This window comes from Salvelinus alpinus, chromosome 13 (genome assembly GCF_045679555.1).
Source record: "Salvelinus alpinus chromosome 13, SLU_Salpinus.1, whole genome shotgun sequence".
NCBI lineage: Eukaryota > Metazoa > Chordata > Actinopteri > Salmoniformes > Salmonidae > Salvelinus > Salvelinus alpinus.
The window spans coordinates 30,041,600-30,059,026 of record NC_092098.1 but is presented as its reverse complement, the minus strand read 5'-3'; the positions used below and the strand labels follow the sequence as shown (position 1 = coordinate 30,059,026).

At 46.5% G+C, this 17,427-nt stretch overlaps 2 protein-coding genes and 1 non-coding gene across 13 annotated transcripts in view; 1 reads left to right on the top strand and 2 right to left on the bottom strand.

The window, feature by feature from the left end:
- The window catches only part of LOC139537512 (SKA complex subunit 2-like), a 17,051-nt gene extending 13,450 nt beyond the window's left edge, over window positions 1–3,601 (top strand). The window contains exons 5-6 of the mRNA XM_071338920.1: window positions 1,171–1,244; window positions 1,771–3,601. Of these exons, the coding sequence (XP_071195021.1) occupies window positions 1,171–1,244; window positions 1,771–1,789 (93 nt within the window). The 3' untranslated portion in view covers window positions 1,790–3,601. The remainder of the gene's footprint in view (window positions 1–1,170; window positions 1,245–1,770) is intronic.
- tex14 (testis expressed 14, intercellular bridge forming factor) overlaps window positions 1–17,427 on the bottom strand; it is a 26,477-nt gene that overhangs the window by 5,138 nt on the left and 3,912 nt on the right. For 4 of the 11 annotated variants that reach the window (XM_071338908.1, XM_071338911.1, XM_071338909.1 and 1 more), the window contains 24 exons: window positions 14,340–14,454; window positions 14,037–14,202; window positions 13,815–13,960; window positions 13,643–13,721; window positions 13,284–13,417; window positions 13,056–13,169; window positions 12,754–12,877; window positions 12,477–12,655; window positions 12,177–12,325; window positions 11,904–12,094; window positions 11,656–11,764; window positions 10,680–11,563; window positions 10,410–10,504; window positions 10,026–10,108; window positions 8,540–8,800; window positions 8,338–8,435; window positions 8,115–8,222; window positions 4,893–4,998; window positions 4,668–4,746; window positions 4,108–4,247; window positions 2,720–2,868; window positions 2,180–2,534; window positions 1,636–1,803; window positions 1,417–1,525 (listed from right to left, as the gene is read on the bottom strand). In XM_071338908.1, coding sequence (XP_071195009.1) covers window positions 1,417–1,525; window positions 1,636–1,803; window positions 2,180–2,534; window positions 2,720–2,868; window positions 4,108–4,247; window positions 4,668–4,746; window positions 4,893–4,998; window positions 8,115–8,222; window positions 8,338–8,435; window positions 8,540–8,800; window positions 10,026–10,108; window positions 10,410–10,504; window positions 10,680–11,563; window positions 11,656–11,764; window positions 11,904–12,094; window positions 12,177–12,325; window positions 12,477–12,655; window positions 12,754–12,877; window positions 13,056–13,169; window positions 13,284–13,417; window positions 13,643–13,721; window positions 13,815–13,960; window positions 14,037–14,202; window positions 14,340–14,454 — 4,141 coding nt within the window. Of the gene's footprint in view, window positions 1–1,416; window positions 1,526–1,635; window positions 1,804–2,179; window positions 2,535–2,719; window positions 2,869–4,107; window positions 4,248–4,667; window positions 4,747–4,892; window positions 4,999–8,114; window positions 8,223–8,337; window positions 8,436–8,539; window positions 8,801–10,025; window positions 10,109–10,409; window positions 10,505–10,679; window positions 11,564–11,655; window positions 11,765–11,903; window positions 12,095–12,176; window positions 12,326–12,476; window positions 12,656–12,753; window positions 12,878–13,055; window positions 13,170–13,283; window positions 13,418–13,537; window positions 13,722–13,814; window positions 14,203–14,339; window positions 14,455–15,715; window positions 16,197–17,427 lie in introns of those variants that run through there. The other 7 variants (XM_071338903.1, XM_071338906.1, XR_011667556.1 and 4 more) reach the window with 5 other exon arrangements.
- Window positions 3,723–3,799, bottom strand: trnaa-ugc (transfer RNA alanine (anticodon UGC)). The gene has a single exon. It is a non-coding gene; the product is annotated as a tRNA-Ala (tRNA).

Sequence of the window (17,427 nt, the reverse complement as noted above, 5' to 3'; positions counted from 1 at the left end):
GTTGTTATGTAATAACAGCCTTATTCTAAAATGTATTAAATTGTTTTGTTTCCTCAAACTACACACAATACCCCATAATGACAAGGCAAAAGCAGGTTTTTAGAAAAGTTTATTTTATATACATTTGCAAAATTATCAAATATTCAGTCCCTTTACTCAGTACTTTGTTGAAGCACCTTTAGCAGCGGTTACAGCCTCAAGTCTTCTTCGGTATGACGCTACAAGCTTGGCACAATTGTATTTGGGGAGTTTCTCCCATTCTCTGCAGATCCTCTCAAGCTCTCTCAGGTTGGATGGGGAGTGTCACTGCACAGCTATTTTCAGGTCTCTCCAGGGATGTTCGATCGGGTTCAAGTCCAGGCTCTGGCTGGGCCACAAGAACATTGAGACTTGTCCCAAAGCCACTCCTGCGTTGTCTTGGCTGTGTGCTTAGGGTTATTATCCTGTTGGAAGGTGAACTTCACCCCAGTCTGAGGTCCTGAGCCTTCTGGAGCAGGCTTTCATCAAGGAGCTCTCTGTACTTTGCTCTGTTCCTATTTCCCTCGATCCTGACTAGTCTCCCAGTCCCTAGTGCTGAAAATCATCCCCACAGCATGATTCTGCCACCACCATGCTTCACTGCAGGGATGGTGCCAGATTTCCTCCAGGCGTGACGCTTGGCATTCTGCCAAATAGTTCAATCTTGGTTTCACCAGACCAGAGAATCTTGTTTGTCATGGTCTGAGAGTCCTTTAGGTGCCTTTTGCCAAACTCCAAGCGGGATGTCGTGCATTTTACTGAGGAGTGGCTTCTGTCTGGCCACTCTACCATAAAGGCCTGATTGGTAGAGTGCTGCAGAGATGGTTGTCCTTCTGGAAGGTTCTCACATCTCCACAGAGGAACTCTGGAGCTCTGTCAGAGTGACCATTGGGTTCTTGGTCACCTCCTTGACCAAGGACCTTCTCCCCCGATTGCTCAGTTTGGCCGAGCAGCCAGCTCTAGAAACAGTATTGGTGGTTCCAAACTTCTTCCATTTAAGAATGATGGAGGCCACTGTGTTCTAGGACCTTCAATGCTGCATACATTTTGGCTTGGTTTTTGCTCTTACATGTACTGTCAACTGTGGGAACAGTTGTATAGACAGGTGTGTGCCTTTCCCAAATCATGTCCAATCAATTGAATTTACCACAGGTGGATTCCAATCAAGTTGTAGAAACATCAAGGATGATCAATGGAAACAGGATTCACCTGAGCGCAACTTCGAGGTATGTTTATTTTTAAAACATTTGCAAACATTTCTTAAAACCTTTTTCTTTCGGGGTATTCTGCATAGATTGAAAACTTTTTTCATTTAATCCATTTTAGATTAAGGCTGTAACGTAACAAAATGTGGAAAGTGTCAAAGGTTCTGAATACACTGTGTTTAGTGAGGCCTACCTGTCAGTCTCCTCCAGTGAATCTGGGCCTCCAGACAGGCCTTTGGCCTGGCTCTGCTGTACAGGTGCTGCAGCTCCCTCTGTGTCTGGACCACAGCCTGAAAGATAATCTGAACAGAGCTAAATTACTTTTGGGTCCATTTCGTACTAGAAATATGTATACTGTTTAGAGATACTGTTTTTTATTTTCTTATAATGCTGATGTAATGCAGTGTAGTACCTTCACTGTGTGTGCTGCCGTGGTGAGCTCCTGATGTCTCTGCCTGCTCTGTACTGGCCACAGAACCCTCTTCGCCAGTTAGCACTTGATCATTAATCACCTCTTCATCCTCATGGTCTGTCTCCTCTTCGCCAGGCAACTCTTCCTCATCTGACACAAGTTCATCTTCTGCAGAGACAGGTTTATAACTGAACACAGTCTACCACCAAACATGCATAATAACTGGTCTAATACTGATCTAATAGTAATATCACGTCAGTTAGTTGAAATGCAGTTACTGACAATAACATTCAACTGATCAGCAACACCTTGCTTAATTGAATCAGGCGAGTTCCCACTGGGCGCAGACGTCAGTTCTGATTTACATTTGGTTGAGTTGTCAACTAACGGGAATTAAACGTGAAATCAAAAAATATCATGACAGTTTCCCACATTGATTTAATGTCATCACAAATTTTGGGGGGGGGTTGGATTAACATGGATAGAGCTTCTATAAAAGCCTGCACCCGCTCCTCCAGAACTATGTTTGGAGACAACACCTCACCCTCTAAAACAGAGGAGCTAGCATCCAGAGGATCTTCATCCATCAGGTCGACATCCACACCAGCACAGCTACCCTGATCGGACCCTTCCAACTCTTCTTTCCTGTCAGCAGCCAGCGACATCCCTCTCTCCCCTTCGAGATACTCCATGTTCTTCTCTAAACTCTCTCTCTCCTCCAACCTTTCTTGGCTGGTGGTGGGTACGGTGTAGGTAGGGCCCACCCCCTCCTGGCTGGTCCCTGTGGTCTGTCTCTCTCCGGAGCTGGCTGTGGTGAACTCTGACACGCCCACGGGCGTCCCAGTCTCCTCGAGGGAGGAGTCTCTCATCAGGGGTGAGGTCTGTCTGGAGAGGTCCGTCTGCAGATAGAGCAGCCAAAATACATCAACATTTCAGTTACGTTGATATAAGGTAAATAACTAATGGGTAAAACTGCACATCTCCAGGACAAGGGTTGGTGGCCACCGGCGTACTATATATTTCGACAGGTCTGAATAAATAATTGAAACATTGTTCTGACTGGGAGAGTGCTGACTATTCTGACCGTGCTGGCTCCCAGGCTGGCAGTGGCGAAGCTCTCGGTGTGGGGGGGCAGGGAGCGGGTGCTGCCCCAGGTGGAGGTGTCCAGCAGGCTGGGCAGAGCGGGGATGGGCTCCCCAGTGACCCCCATGGCTCTGTAGTTGGGCGCAGTCGCTGCACCACACCAAAACAAGTATACCAGTGACATCTTGCTGCAATTCAACTTGTAAAAGTAGTGCTCCTGGTGTTAAACATGCACACTCAAGGAACCAATGCAACGTGTGTGATAAGGGAATTATATGCTTAATGGTAATGACTAAAAATATTCCACCCTGAAACCATAATTGTATGAAATTTATTAGAATCATAAAACTATAATCTGATGTGTGTAGTTTGTCAGAATTAGGACTTTTTGTTCCTTTTTAGTATGTAAGTAGGGTGCAAGTGTGAAACAAATGATAAGAGGAGCTATCGACAGACAAGCTGTACTACTGTGTTCCTTACAGGACATTCTGTCTCCACCCGTGGAGGGGAGAAACTGTTAGGCTTGCAGAAAATTATGAAACATGTTGCAGATTAAAGAAACAATGTATCTGTGTAGTGGAAAAACACCGACTGCCTGAGAAAGGCGTAGTTTAAAATTTGAACTGGTTTGAGTGTGTTATATAGACTGTTTGCATTCTTGACTTTAGAACGTTCTCTGAATAAACTGTACTAACCTTTTGCATAAAGCTGAGTCTTTCCCTAATTAGTATACCCATGGTCTTACAAACCTCAGGGATTGGTCAAAGCTATTGATTGATAGTTATTATCATTGGGATTGAAAATTCTCATGACAGTGTGTGAACTGACTGGTAATGTATGTTTGAAATAAAGTTGATTTTGGTTGCATAGGGCCTCGACTATACACCACTGGATATTGTACTACGATTTATGAATTAAAAGCTACTCATTTACATTTAAGTCATTTAGCAGACGCTCTTATCCAGAGCGACTTACAAAATTGGAAAGTTCATACATATTCATCCTGGTCCCCCCGTGGGAATTGAACCCACAACCCTGGCGTTGCAAGCGCCATGCTCTACCAACTGAGCCACACGGGACCTACTCGCTAGCGAAACTCTAGCTAGCTACATTGACTATGTAAACAATAGCAACTTGTGTAATTAGAGGAACATTCAGTACAACCACTAGCAACAATTTAATGAGTACTTGCGAAAAACTGGACCAAAGCTATTGTACCTAGGCATAATTGATGAATATGGTATAGTAGGGGAAAATAGAATGAAGACACTCTTCCCCTCTGCGTGTAGCAGGTAGAACGCACTTTGTAGCAAACAATGCTGATGGCAAAGCTACGCATATAATGGAGCTTAAATGTAACACTGGTAGCTGGGTGGTGTTGGTTGGTACCTGGGCTGCGTGGGGTGCTGTAGCAGGGCGGAGGCCGTCTGTTCAGGGGGCTGGGTTGCAGTCTCTCCTGGCCCAACCACTCATGGTGCTGGGCGGGTGAGCACGTGATGCTGGAGACATCAGCCAGGTCAGGTAGACCACTATGCATACATACATACATACATGATCTGCAGAAATACTCCGTGTGGCACACTGGGCATGATATGTGGACATACTCCCAAAGGAAGAACTGTTGGTTCTTGACGATATCACACCTCAATCTACATTTGTCAATTAGCAGACGTTCTTCTCCAGAGCAACAGTAGTGAGCATACATTTTTCATACTGGTCCCCCATGTGAATCAAACCTACAAGCGCCATGTTCTACCAACTGAGCTACACAGGACTACAGCCTCACCCTTTCCAGAGCTCCTATACAACATTCCCATCAGGTTCAAGAGGGATTTACAAACCTTAAGCATTAATCTGCACTGAAACTTCTATTAACACACATACGTTACATAATCATATTGTACAGTTGATTCTACCATGGAGCGTCAGTGTGTTGGTGCTGCTCCTACCTGGCCATTGGAAAGGGTGCGTGCTGACTGACAGTGGGGTTTATATCAATCTCATCTGACTCCTGTACAGGCTGATACTCTAGGGAAATGAACACTACATCAGTTTATTATCTGTCCTCATCTACTACTGCCTGAATGACCCAGCAGTGAATATGATGGCTTACAAACTGAAATACTGCTCCAACTCTGGTTGAGTGTCAAAACACACACACACAGCTATCTTACTCCCATGTTTGGTCTCCAGCGTCTGCTCCTCTGGTACAGTCCTACTGTCAGCACCCCTACACACCTCCACTGTCACATCCAGGTCCTCTTCTGAGCTGACAGGGCTCTGACAGGAGTAAACCAACCAGTTAGAGGAAACCAGCAACTACATGCATGACTAACTAATTAGCTAAATAACTAACTACTCCTACGTTATGTTATACTATATACAGTGCCTTCATAAAGTATTCATACCCCATGACTTATTACAGTGTTATAGCCTGAATTCAAAATAGATTCTCACCCATCACACACACAATACCCCATAATGACAATGTGAAAACATGTTTAGATTTTTTTGGCAAATTTATTGAAAATGAAATACATAAATCTAATTTACGTAAGCATTCACACCCCTTTGCTAGGACACTCCAAATTGAGCTCAGGTGCATCGAATTTACATTGATCATCCTCGACGTAGCTACAACTTGGAGTCCACATGAGGCCAATTAAATTGTTTGGACATGATATCGAAAGAAACAACTGTTGATATAAGGTCGCACAGTTGACAGTACATGCCAGAGAAGAAACTCATAATTTGATAGTACGTCCAACTGGCCTCACAACTGCAGACCACAGCAGCCCAGGACCTCCACATCCGGCTTCATATGCGGGATGGTCGAGGGGTATTTCTGTCTGTAATAAAGCCATTTTGTGGGGGAAAACTCATGCTGATTGGCTGGGCCAGGCTCCCCAGTGGGTGTGCCTATGCCCTCCAAGGCACATCCATGGCTGCACCCCTGCCCACTCATGTGAAATCCATAGATTAGGGCCTAATTTATTTCAATTGAATGATTTCCTTATATGAACTGTAACTCAGTAAAATCATTGAAATTGTTGCGTTTATATTTTTGTTCAGTATAGATTATATACAAAAGCGGACAGAGAAATAGCTATATTTTGATTTCACATATAGAGCAGAAACTTTAACATGAAGTCCAAGGCACTGTCTGCAGAGCTCCGAGAGACTTGTGATGAGACATATACACACCAAAAGTATGTGGACACCTGCTTTTCAAACAATCTCATTCCAAAATCATGGGCATTAATATAGAGTTGGTCCCCCCCTTTGCTGCTATAACAGCCTGCACTCTTCTGGGAAGACTTTCCACTAGATATTGGAACATTGCTGTGGGGCACTTTTTCCATTCAGCCACGAGCATTAATGAGGTCGAGCACTGATATTGGGTGATTAGGCCTGGCAGGAAAGAGCCTTCCCCAAACTGCTGCCACAAAGTTGGACGCACAGAATCATCTAGAATGTCATTGCATGCTGTAGCATTAAGATTTCCCCTTCACTGGAACTAAGGGGCCTAGCCCAAACTATGAAAAACAGCCCCAGACCATTATTCCTCCTCCACCAAACTTTACAGTTGGCACCCTGCATATGGGAAGGTAGTGTTCTCCCGGCATCCACCAAACCCAGATTCGTCCGTCGGCCTGCTGGTGGTAAAGCTCGATTCATCACTCCAGAGAATGCGTTTCCACTGCTCCAGAGTCCAATGGCAGCGAGCTTTACACCACATCAGCCAACGCTTGGCATTGCGCATGGTGATCTTAGGCTTGTGTGCGGCTGCTCAGCCATGGAAATCCATTTCATGAAGCTCCTGTCAAACAGTTATTGCGCTGATGTTGCTTCCAAAAGCAGTTTGGAACTCGGTAGTGAGTGTTGCGACCGAGGACAGTCTATTTTTTACACGGTTCAGCGCGCTGCGGTCCCGGTCTGTGAGCTTGTGTGGCCTACCACTTCGCGGCTGAGCCGTTGTGGAAACGTCTAGGAGCAACTTCACAATAACAGCAAGGCAGACATTTGACAAACTGACTAGTTGGAAAGGTGGCGTCCTATGACAGTGCCACATTGAAAGTGCTTCTACACCTACATTGCTTGCTGTTTGGGGATTTAGGCTGGGTTTCTGTACAGCACTTTGTGACATCAGCTGATGTAAGAAGAGCTTTATAAATACACTTGATTGAAAGTCACTGAGCTCTTAAATACTGGCCATTCTACTGCCAATTTTTGTCTACGGAGATGGCATGGCTATGTGTTTGATTATATACACATCTGTCAGCAAAAGGTGTGGCTGAAAGTTGAATCCACTAATGTGAAGGGGTGTCCACACACACATTTGGCCATGTAGTGTATAAAAGAAATGTCTACAGTGTTGAAAGTTTCAAAGAGTACAGTGGTCTCCATCATTGGAAAAAATATGGAACTACCCAGACTCTGCCTAGAGCTGGCCGTCCAACCAAACTGAGCAACCGGGCAAGAAGGACCTTGGTCAGGGAGGTGGCAAAGAATCCAATGACCATTCTGACAGAACTACGGAGTTCCTTGGCTGAGATGGGAGAACAGTCTCTCTATAGCACTTCACCAATCTGGGTTTTATGGGAGAGGGGCTAGGTGGAAGCCACTCCTGATAAAAAGGCACACGACACCACACCTGAAGTTTGCAAAAAGGCACGTGAAAGATTCTTTGGTCTGATGAGACAAATTGTACTATTTGGCCTGAACCAGGCACAGCTCATCACCTGTCTAACACCATCCATACTGTGAACCATGGTGGTGGCAGCATCATACTTTGGGAATATTTTTCAGCGGCAGAGATTGGGAGACTGGTAAGGATAGAGGGAACAATGAATGGAGACAAATACAAGCAAATATTTTATGACAACCTGCTTCAGTGTAAATGAAAGACTGGGGCTAAGATTTACATTCCAACAGGTCAACGACCCTAAGCAACGTTGGAATGGCTTCAGAACAAGAATGTGAAAGTCCTTGAGTGGCCCAGCCAAAGACCAGACTTGAATCCCATAAAAAATCTGTGGAAAAACTTGAAGATTAACTGAACAGCAAGAGGTTGAGAAAATCCCCAAATCCAGATGTGCAAAACTGATACAGACATAGCCAAGACAACTCAAAGCTGTAATGCCAAAGGTGCTTCTACAAAGTATTGACTCAGGGGTGTGAATACTTATGTAAATGAAATATTTCTGGATTTCATTTTCAATACATTTGCAAACATTTCTAAAAACAGGTTTTCACTTTTGTCATTATGGGTAGAACAAAAATCTATTTAATCCATTTTGAATTCAGGCTGTAACAACAAAATGTGGAATAAGTCAAGGGATATGAATGCTTTCTAAAGGCATTGTAACTATTACGTTAACTAAGAACTACTAGACCTGGCTGTCTCTGGATGGGTTGTTCCTCTGCTCTGGGTTGGGGGTGTAGAACATGCTGGAAGGCTCCACAGGAGACTGGGTGTAGTCCGACTCAGAGGTCCCCTCCTCCTGGACACACAAGGTCAAGGGTTTAAGACTGAGTGTGTAACATTTTAACTAATAGAATCTGATGATTATGTTCTCTATGGGGTGCAGAGTTGAGGTTTTGCTTCTCTCATCTAACCTCCCTTTGTCCCGAGCCCTCCCACACCCCACATGTCATATTGAAGGTGCGGTTCACTGTGTGGAAATCTGCATCCTCTTCACTCTCACTCTGGACACCTGTATAGAAAGATGAGATACTGAGACAGTAGATAGATATGATCCTATCCTACTATGCTTCTATGAGCATAAGGACAGTATAGCATGCTTATCAGCTGCATCACCTGCAAAGCTTTTGAAGATCTGCTCCAGCTCAGAGCTGCTTTCGAGGGCCTCAGCTGCATCTTTCTGTGGCTGTGAGGCAGGGTCTGGAGAGGACCTGTAGCCGTTGTCACTGCGCCCCAGGGGGTCCTGTCTGGGTGGTTCCACCGCTCGCCCAAACCCCTGTCTGTCTTCCATCTCCTCACTGTCACTGCTGGCAGGGGGGCCCACAGCCACCCACAGACGCCCCCGGGTCATCCTGGCCACCAACTCTGACACTTCGCCTATGAGAGGACGAGGAATTTAGAAGGAAGTTGGGGTCAGAACTGTAATAAATGTAAAGATGGTGTTCTGTGAACTGTAACTTGGGTATAATGCATGTACACTGAACACAAATATAAAAAAGCAATTTCAAAGATTTTACAGAGTTAGTTCATATAAGGAAATCAGTTAATTGAAAAAGGACCTAATCTATGGATTTCACCTGACTGGGAATATAGATATGAATCTGTTGGTCATAGATAACTTTTAAAGTTATGGATGTGGATCAGAAAACCATAAAGTATCTGGGGGTGACCACCATTTATCGTACACGTGTATTCAGAGCATCCCAACATGCTGGTTCGTGGTGACATGTCTGGTGAGTATGCAGGCCATGAAAGAACTGGGACATTTTCAGCATCCAGGAATTGTGTACAGGCCCTTGCGACATGGGGCTGTGCATTATCATGCTGAAACATGAGGTGATGGTGGCGGATGAACGGCACAACAATGGGCCTCAGGATCGTCACAGTAGCTCTGTGCATTCAAATTGCCATCGATAAATTGCAATTGTGTTAGTTGTCCGTAGCTTATGCCTGCCCATACCATAACCCCACCATGGGGGCACTCTGTTCACAATATTGACATCAGCAAACCCCTCGCCCACATGACACCATACATGCGGTCTACTCGGTACAGTTGAAACCAGGATTAATTTGTGACGCGTACACTTCTCCAGCATGCCAGTGGCCATCGAAGGTGAGCATTTTCCCACTTAGTTGGTTACGACGCCGAACTGCAGTCAGGTCAAGGACGACGAGCGGGCAGATGAGCTTCCCTGAGACGGTTTCTGACAGTTTGTGCAGAAATTATTTGGTTGAGCAAACCCAGTTTTATCAGCTGTCCGGGTGGCTGGTCTCAGACGATCCCATAGGTGAAGTAGCCAGATGAAGGTCCTGGGCTGCGTAGAGTGGCCTTTTCTTGTCCCCAGTACAAGGTGCACCTGTGTAATGCGCATGCTGTTTAATCAGCTTCTTGATATGCCACACCTGTCAGGTGGATGGATTATCTTGGCAAAGGAGAAATGCTCACTAACAGGGATGTAAACAAATTTGTGCACAAAATTTGAGAGAAATATGATTTTTGTACGCATGGACAATTTATGGGATCTTATTTCAGCTCATGAAACAAACACATTACATGTTGCGTTTATATTTTTGTTCAGTGTATAATATAGTGAAATCTCACTGGTCCATTTGGCCTTGGCTGGGATCTCAGGCCGTCTGGGACTGTCCTCAAGAGATTCTGTCCCCTCAGAGGACAGACAGAGCCTGGGATGGGGCAAAAACACGCAAACAAAATGTAAAGTGGCGTGTCACCAAATCCTAGTCATTTTTTAAACATAAATTCCACCATTGGAAAATGTTGCTCAAAGGTATACTGTTGTAGCTAATTGTAGGATATTGGTGTTGCAATTATTGTACATTTTGGGTTAGATTTGCACAATTGTCCCCACCATATAGTTTGACTAAATGAGGCCACTGCGAGTTTTATATCCCACACTTATACTTTCTACCGTATGCATATGGATTTAGAGCAGAGAACAGTGCTGCCTTTGCCAGTGTTCTGTACCTGTCAGTGAGTTCCTGTCTGTCCACTGACTGCTGCTTTGTCTCTGCCTGCTGACCTCCTCTCACTGTCCCTCTGGAGCCTCTATCTCTACCTGCCTACCAGACAGACAGCAGTCACAACACAACCTGGGAAGAGCCATAGTTGTGACAAACTGTACAATGGGAATATATTCTTCATCCAATCATGGCACTTTTGTGAGACTCAGAGTTGCAGTTGTGTGTACGCGTGTGTGTGTAACACCAGAGGATGCAATTTGTGGTGGTGTGCTACCTGCTGCTGCCTTCTGGGGCATATGTTGACAAAGCTGTCCTCCGGAGCTGAGCTATAGTGGCTCATCTCTTCGCCCTCGCTGCCGGTTCCCTCCGAAGTAGTGCACTCCAGATTAGGGTATTCCTCGGCAGGATACTCCCTCTGCCACGCAGCCAGCTCCTCAGCGCTGATCGGCCTGGCCTCTCCTCCCTTCAGTAGCTGGGCCTCCAGTCTCTTGGCCGAGGGGTGGACACCATGTGGTAGGAGGCGGTACTGTGAAGGAGGCCCCACTGCGCGGGACATGTAACTACACACCGACCCAGAGAGAGTGGAGGAGAGGGAGGTGGAGGCTGAGGAGGAGATGTGGGGGGTCTGAGCATCTTTTCCCTCTGCCCCTCCGTCCACCTCGTCGACCGCCCCCCGCGCCTGTTGCCGTCGACAACGGCCTGTTTCCACGGCGGCCAGGTTGCACTCGGACTGCTGCAACAGTACTTGGGAGACCTTGAGGTTGAGGACGATGGAGCTGATGTGCTCCGAGAGCTTTCCGGACACTGGGCACTCGGGCTGAACAGCCCTCTCCTTCATAATTGTCCGCTCCTCTTCTTCCTCCGTTACAGTGCTGGAGTCAGACTCTTCTTCTTGGGTGATGTAGGGTTCCGATGGCACAACAGAGCACAGGCGCCAGTCATCCAGGGGCAGGATGTCCCTAAAAGAGATGTCACGGTGGAATATGGGCTGTTCAGAGTCTGTCGTCATCTCTCCTTCTCCCCTCTCTGTCTCGTTCTCTCTGTCCAGCAGTTTGTCCAGTTCGTTGAGCTGGTCCTGGATCTCCCTGTCCACTGTAGTGTCCATGGAACTGCCTAAAGAACCTTCCTGTGGGTCAGTGTAGGCGGTAGGCCTGAGGTCTGAGAAAGAGGGGAAAAGACATGGATAAAACCCTTTAAAAAAATATATATTGTTCAGGGTGTTTTGTATGTGCTGTGTTCACCACCAGCACCTGCAGGCTCCTTGACTGGGGCGGACTCTGGACTCCAGCCTGCAGGCCTAAGCCCTCCTCCTACGTCTGTGTACAGCCCACTCCTTCTTCCCCCTACTTGGGACATTTCCTACCACACACACACACACACACATACCAGGATCACCACAGAGAGGTCATAATAACAAATCCATAATGTGAGGCTGCTGCCACCATTACGACACCAACCATTGCTTATGTTGGCGGAGTGCCTAGGCTGCAGTCTATACCTTCATGTCTTGGCGCAGTGTGTAGCGCAAGTCCTGCAGGCTGTGTGTACGGTCCTCAGGGCGGGGCTGCAGGCCCACCCTGACCAGGGCGTAGTAAGGCTGGGGAACACTGGAATCTGTAGCCAGGGCCTGGCCCGACTCAACAGTCTGCCTGATCCAACGAGGGTCCACCGGGCCCCACGGCACTGAGTCTACGGTAGAACACACACCCCCCAAAGTCACACACATGCAAATATTCACACTGCTGCAGTGGACAACAGACGGAGTAGCTACCTGTATAGAGCTCCTGGATGAGGGCACACAGGCTGTAGAGGTCAGCCTTCCCTGTGCAGGGTCTCTGTCTGATCACCTCAGGGGCGGCCCAGTTGTACAGGCCTGGGGGCAGGGGCAGGTGAGCCGAGGGTCTGCAGTGACTATTGTCACTGGGAGAAGAACAGCACATACAGACCAATATTTATTACTTACCACCCTTATGGAATAATGTTCAGTATTTCATTGCAGGCGCATGGACTACAACAAAAGTTGTACAGGAAAAAGAAAGACCTAGTAGTGCAAGCTTCCTTTTCTTCCTACCTGGGCACCATGAAGCCGAGGCCAGAGAGTTTGGCCACGCCAGGGTGTGTGAGGAGGATGCTGTGGGAGGAGAGCGCTCGCAACACAAGGGCCCGACCGTGCAGGTAGAGTAGAGCCTCACACACCTGCAGCACCACCAACAGCATGGTCTCAGCACGCAGCACTGGAAACTCGGCACGCTGGTGAGGTGCACAAATACATTTGTTAAATTGAATGAATGTGTAAGTACAAAACATGGATAAATGATGAAAGTGTGTGTATGTGTGGTGGGGATTACCCTCTGGTGCAGCAAGTTGTGCAGAGAGCCCACGTGGACCCGCTCAAACACCAGACGGACCCGCAGCAGGTCACTGGACATGCTCACTGCCATCAGCTGCAGCAGGTAGGGATGGAACAGCTGGCTACAAACAGACAGTCACAGCAGTTACTGGGTTATGCTGTATATCCATAGACAGCATCAATAGCACTGAAATGACAGGTGTACTTTATGTTAAAGACTTATTTGGAGAAACACTTGAGAACAACGCAGCAGTCATTTAAGTTGTTTAAAGACTTCAAAGTGTGTCATCGTCTTCTCACTTGCAGTACTCCAGCTCAATGAGCATCAGGTCAAGGTAGGCCTCTTGGCTGCCCCCTTGTGGAGAGATGGACTGCAGCTCCTTCACAGTGATCCTGCAGCCCTTCCAGCTGTAACTGACAGATGGAACAACCAGCTTAAAGGAAAAAACATCTAAGTATGTAGCTTCTTATTTGATGCAATCCCATAGGAGTTGTATAAGACGTGGTTCCAGTCCTCAGTAGTCTTACTTGGTCATGGTAATGAAGGCGCCACAGGAGAAGGAGAGGAGGGGTTCGTCGTCCGCCTGCCCTAACTCACTGTCCCCAATCACAGGCAGGGAGGCCAGAAGGCCCAACGCATATCCCGGCTTATCTATACACAACTGAGCACAGCAAGAAAACAGTCACTCACTCTCATCCAGACACAAAATACTGCCATTCCAAAATATACCACACTATATGCAATTTAGCAGACGCTTTTATCCAAATAAACTCATACTTACATACATACATATAGTATAATGATAAAGGGACAAATCCTAATATGACGTGGGCACATGATGCAACTTATTTTGGTTTTCATCAACTTCACCGTTTTAGGCAAATACCTTTCCAAAGCCAAAACATTGAACTGTGTCACAGGCAGAGGACTTGGTAATCTTTCTGTTGAGGTGCAGGTCAGAGCCACTACAACATGGGAGAAATGTTAACATACAGATTTTAAGAAAACGAACCCCCCAAAAATGGGCAGTATTAATGTAGGATCCCCCGGCTACTCACCCGGACTTGAGGAGCTCCAGTAGAGATGGGGAGCGCAGCAGAGTCTTGGAAGATGTGGAGGTGGGGGTCCGGCGCAGCTCCCTGGGCTGGGGCAACTGAGACAGGCTGTGCATGTGGGTCACACAGCTCTTCAGGAACTTAAGCATCTTGATGACAGAGAGGGGGTGAGAGATTAGTAGTGTATACAGTATGTATCTGATCATTGTATCTGTGAGCACCAACCCTGGCGCTGTGCTCCTGAGCCCCAGCCTCGGCCCAGTCTTGGGGGCTCCTGCCTTTGTGGTCGTGGAGCCTTAGGTCCCCCCCTGCGTCTAGCAGGCCGCTCAGCAGCCAGGGGTTACAGGCGAACACGGCAGCGTGGACGGGGGTGCTCCTGTCCTCACAGCGACTACACAGGAAAATAGGTCACTCACAGTATGGTGTCACAAAACATGCTGCACTAAAAGGCTTACACATCTTCGAAGTATTTATTTTATGTCTAAAAAGAGAGGAGACATGAGTGTGTGAATGACTTGTCAATCTTACTGGTTGGGGTCAGCTCCAAATTGCAGAAGCAGCTCAGTGACACTTGCCAGGCCCAGGAGCGATGCACAGAACAGAGGTGTCTGGCCCAAGTGATTGACACAGTCCACATCCACACCTATAGCACAGCATCAGAACAGCTTTCAATTGATTCACTTCATAAGGTAGCCATTTAGTCACAACTGTCAAGCTCACTGGGTAGGTGCTAGTAGATAGTGTTCATATGAACCAGAATCTGGCTTTACAGAAGAAGTCAAAGGGGTTGGGTTAAATGCGGAAGACATTTCAGTTGTACAACTGACTAGGCATCCCCTTTCCGCAGCCATTGAACTTGTCATTTACCAGCTTAATAATGTCAAGATAATTTCATCATTTGTGAGTAACGAATGCATGAGTAGCAACTATCATAATTTACTGCCATCACAGCCAGTATGTACTTACAAAAAAGTTCTAAATAAGAATGTACAATCCACTGAAAAAAAATGCCTATTGTGCACCTCCAATGTAAATCGCTCACATCATTGATCCCGGATAGCACTAACCTTACTGCCATGCACAGGTCGGAACTATACAACACATCAATACATTGAACGTGCCATAGAGGCATTTTTTTCTGTTTCATGTAACTTTATTTAAACCTTTTTTGGAAGTACACATCGGCCGTGACGGCAGTAAATGACAATAGTTGCTAATTGAATGTCCATATTTTGTGAGTAACAAACATATGTGGGCATTATTAAGCTTTAAAACCTGCTGAATGGCAAATTGAAGGCTGCTTCCTGGGCTTATTTATTTATTTAACTAGGTAGGCCAGTTGAGAACAAGTTCTCATTTACAACTGCGGCCTGGCCAAGATAAAGCAAAGTAGTGCGACAAAAACACAGAGTTACACATGGGATAAACAAACGTACAGTCAATAACACAATAGAAAAATCTATGTACAGTGTGTGCAAATGTAGAAGAGTAGGGAGGTAAGGCAATAAATAGGCCATAGTGGCAAAATAATTACAATTTAGCATTAACACTGGCGTGATGTGCAGATGATGATGATGTGCAAGTAGAGATACTGGGGTGCAAAAGATGAAAAAAATAAATATGGGATGAGGTAGTTGGGTGTGCTATTTACAGATGTGCTGTGTACAGGTACAGTGATCAGTAAGCTACTCTGACAGCTGATGCTTAAAGTTAGTGAGGGAGATATGGGTCTCCAGCTTCAGTGATTTTTGCAATTCGTTCCAGTCATTGGCAGCAGAGAACTGGAAGGCAGCCAAAGGAGGTGTTATCTTTGGGGATGTCCAGTGAAATATACCTGCTGGAGCGTGTGCTACGGGTGGGTGTTGCTATGGTGACCAGTGAGTTGAGATAAGGTGGGGCTTTACCTAGCAGAGACTTATAGATGACCTGGAGCCAGTGGGTTTGGCGACGAATATGTAGCGAGGTCCAGCCAACGAGAGCATACAGGTTGCAGTGGTGGGTGGTATATGGGGCTTTGGTGACAAAACGGATGGCACTGTGATAGCAAATTGGATGTAGACTGAGTAGAGTGTTGGAGTTTATTTTATAAATGCCATCGCCGAAGTCAAGGATCGGTAGGATAGTCAGTTTTACGAGGGTATGTTTAGCAGCATGAGTGAAGGAGGCTTTGTTGGGAGATAGAAAGCCGATTCTGGATTTAACTTTGGATTGGAGATGCTTAATGTGAGTCTGGAAGGAGAGTTTACAGTCTAACCAGACACCTAGGTATTTGTAGTTGTCCACATATTCTAAGTCAGAACCGTCCAGAGTAGTGATGTTGGACGGGCGGGCAGGTGCAGGCAGCGATCGGTTTAAGAGCATGCATTTAGTTTTACTTGTATTTAAGAGCAATTGGAGGCCACGGAAGGAGAGTTGTATGGCATTGAAGCTCGTCTGGAGGGTTGTTAACATAGTGTACAAAGAAGGGCCAGATGTATACAGAATGGTGTCCTCTGCGTAGAGGTGGATCAGAGAATCACCAGCAGCAAGAGCGACATCATTGATATATACAGAGAAAAGAGTCGGCCCGAGAATTGAAGCCTGTGGCACCCCCATAGAGACTGCCAGAGGTACGGACAACAGGCCCTCCGATTTGACACACTGAACTATCAGAGAAGTAGTTGGTGAACCAGGCGAGGCAGTCATTTGAGAAACCAAGGCTATTGAGTCTGCCGATAAGAATGCGGTGATTGACGATTGTCTAGCCCGGCTGATTTGTAGGGGTCCAGATTTTGCAGCTCTTTCAGAACATCAGCTATCTGGATTTGGGTAAAGGAGAAATGGTGGGGGCTTTGGTGGGTTGCTGTGGAGGGTGCCGGGCAGTTGACCGGGGTAGGGGTAGCCAGGTGGAAAGCATGGCCAGCCGTAGAGAAATGCTTATTGAAATTCTCAATTATAGTGGATTTATCAGTGGTGACAGTGTTTCCTAGCCTCAGAGCAGTGGGCAGCTGGGAGGAGGTGCTCTTATTCTCCATGGACTTTACAGTGTCCCAGAACTAGTACTACTTGAGTTAGTACTACAGGATGCAAATTTCTGTTTGAAAAAGCTAGCCTTAGCTTTCCTAACTGCCTGTGTATATTTGTTCCTAACTTTCCTGAAAAGTTGCATATCACGGGGGCTATTCGATGCTAATGCAGAACGCCACAGGATGTTTTTGTGCTGGTCAAGGGCAGACAGGTCTGGAGTGAACCAAGGACTATATCTATTCCTAGTTCTAAATTTTGGGGCATGCTTATTTAAGATGGTGAGGAAGGAACTTTTAAAGAATAGCCAGGCATCATCTACTGACGGGATGAGGTCAATGTCATTCCAGGATACCCCAGCCAGGTCAATTAGAAAGGCCTGCTCGCTGAAGTTTGACCATGCTTGTCATTTATGAACATTTTGAAAATCTTGGCTCTCTCTAATTCTCTCCTTCTCTCTTTCTTTCTCTCTCTCGGAGGACCGGAGCCCTAGGACCATACGTCAGGACTACCGGGCATGATGACTCCTTGCTGTCCCCAGTCCGCCTGGCCCTGCTGCTATTCCAGTTTCAACTGTTCTGCTTGCGGTTATGGAACCCCTACCTGTCCCAGA